Below are 1,977 nucleotides of genomic sequence, written 5' to 3' on the forward strand. Positions count from 1 at the left end.
TTATCTCCTTTTAATGTGTGTATGGTTTTTATTTCAGTGGATCAGCTGTCTTTTAATGGCTGTTGTTCTTTTCTGTACTTGGACGTTTATTTTTGGTTACTGATGCGTGGTAAAAACTTCAGCGGTTAAATTGTCAGGAAAATCATAACACCACCAAATGTCCTGACACAGGCAGGGGATGCTGGAGAGCCGGGGAGGCTCCGCCAGTACCAGGATGCTCTGGATAAGGATGGAGCATAGAGGAGATAAAGCAAAGGCAGTGATAAGGGGTCTAGGCATAAAACACTGATTATCAGGCACTGCAGCATTTGAAGTATAGAAGAAAGAAACCCAGACGTTTTCCAGCTCCACTTTGCAACAACAGGTTTATTGGGTATGCTTAAAAAAACCCCACAAAAATAGAAAAGAGAAAACCGAAGAGATGCACAGACTGCCCTATCGCATGCTCTACGTGCATACCCAAGGTACAAAGTCAAAACTACTTTGGACACTGGGTCTGTTGTAGCCACACCAGGAGGTTGTACGTGCAAGTGCTTGGGGCGAGGTGACACAGGACCCGAAGGAGACCCGGGAGAGGGGCATCGGTGGGTGGATGCAGCTGCATAGGTGCCCGCAATTACCTTCTGATGGGTGTAGCAAAGACCTGTTGTTTGCCCGCCTTTCCTAGCACAGGAGGAGCTGCGTGCCTGCTGCCAGCCTGCAAGCTCGCCACGGCACAAACACATGGTGCTGGCTGACCGACAGCGGTGTCCCCGGCACACCTCCCACCTTTTTGGGATCTCACCCTCTCCCCGCTCCCTTTTGGTGACCAGCATCCCTTCCAGGTCCCTCCTCCTTGCTATCTCCAACTCTCCCCGGTCCCGGCGGGCTGGGTGAGGAAGAGGAGGGAAAGGGCGGGAGGCAGCAGGGTTGGTTTTCGCCGAGGCGGCGCCTCTCCCCACCCAGCCCACCTGAGTTTCCAGCCGGTGCCGGTGCTGCCGGCGCCTTCCCCCCAGCCCCGGGCGGCCGGCTCAGCACACCGAGCAGCTGTTGGTCTTGTTCATGGGCGGCCTCAGCCCCTGCTCCTTGGGCAGCGTCTCCCTCCTCTTGCAGAGCGCGGGGCTGAGCCGGCTGGGCAGGTTGGCTTGCTGCAGCAGCTCCCTGAAGACCTCCAGGACGTTCTCGTTGTCCTTGGCCGACGTCTCCACAAAGCGGCTGTTCCAGTCCAGCTCCACCAGCGACAGGGCGTCCTCCGCCGGCACCTGCCGCTCGCTGCCGCTCTCCGCCTTGTTGCCGACCACCACGATGGGAGGGAACTTGTCTTCCTTCACCTCCAGGATCTCCTCCCGCAGGCTCTTGACGCTCTCGAAGGACTCAGCATCGTCTATGGCGTAGACCAGGGCAAAAGCATCGCTGTTCTGGATCGAGAGCTTCCTCATGGCCGGGAAGGAGTAGCTGCCGCTGGTGTCCAGGATTTCCACCTTGACCGTGGCCCCGCTCACCTCGTACTCCTTGCTGTGCAGCTCCTCCACCGTGCGCCGGTGCTTGGGCTCAAAGGTGTCCATCAGGAACCGGCGGATGAGCGACGTCTTCCCCACGCCGGCAGCACCTAAGAAGACCAACCGCACGTGGTTCTTCTCCTTCACCACCAAGGACATGGCTGGGCGCAGAGGGGACGGGATGCTCCGCAGTGTCCCTGGGTGGCCACAGCCCCGGTGTCCGTCCGTTTGTCTGTCTGTGTCTGTCCTCCTCTGCGCCGGCTCAATGCAGCCGGGGAAGTTTGGTGCCACCTCCCTGCGAACTTCAGCAGGCTGTTCTGCCGCGGATGCTACATTCCCCAAGTCCAGCTCATCTTTTATCCTGGTTCCCCTGCCATGTGGCACCAGGCTGTCCAATCTCCGTGGGTTGGAGGGTGCTGGAGGAGGGAGGGCAGGGAGGGAGGAGAGGGGGTGCTCCGGGCCAATCCGCGGAGCTCGGTGCTGGAAAGCGGCCGGAGAG

At 58.9% G+C, this 1,977-nt stretch overlaps 1 protein-coding gene across 1 annotated transcript; it reads right to left on the reverse strand.

Moving 5' to 3' along the window:
* Positions 1-1,010: 1,010 nt before the first annotated feature.
* LOC308047795 (GTP-binding protein Rhes-like) lies at positions 1,011-1,637 on the reverse strand (the record flags this gene model as incomplete). The annotated part of the gene is made up of 1 exon (XM_080356527.1): positions 1,011-1,637. The coding sequence occupies one exon, from the start codon at positions 1,635-1,637 to the stop codon at positions 1,011-1,013; it is 627 nt and encodes a 208-aa protein (XP_080212653.1).
* Between the last annotated feature and the right edge of the window lie 340 nt (positions 1,638-1,977).

This window comes from Nesoenas mayeri (genome assembly GCF_963082525.1).
Source record: "Nesoenas mayeri genome assembly, chromosome: 19".
NCBI lineage: Eukaryota > Metazoa > Chordata > Aves > Columbiformes > Columbidae > Nesoenas > Nesoenas mayeri.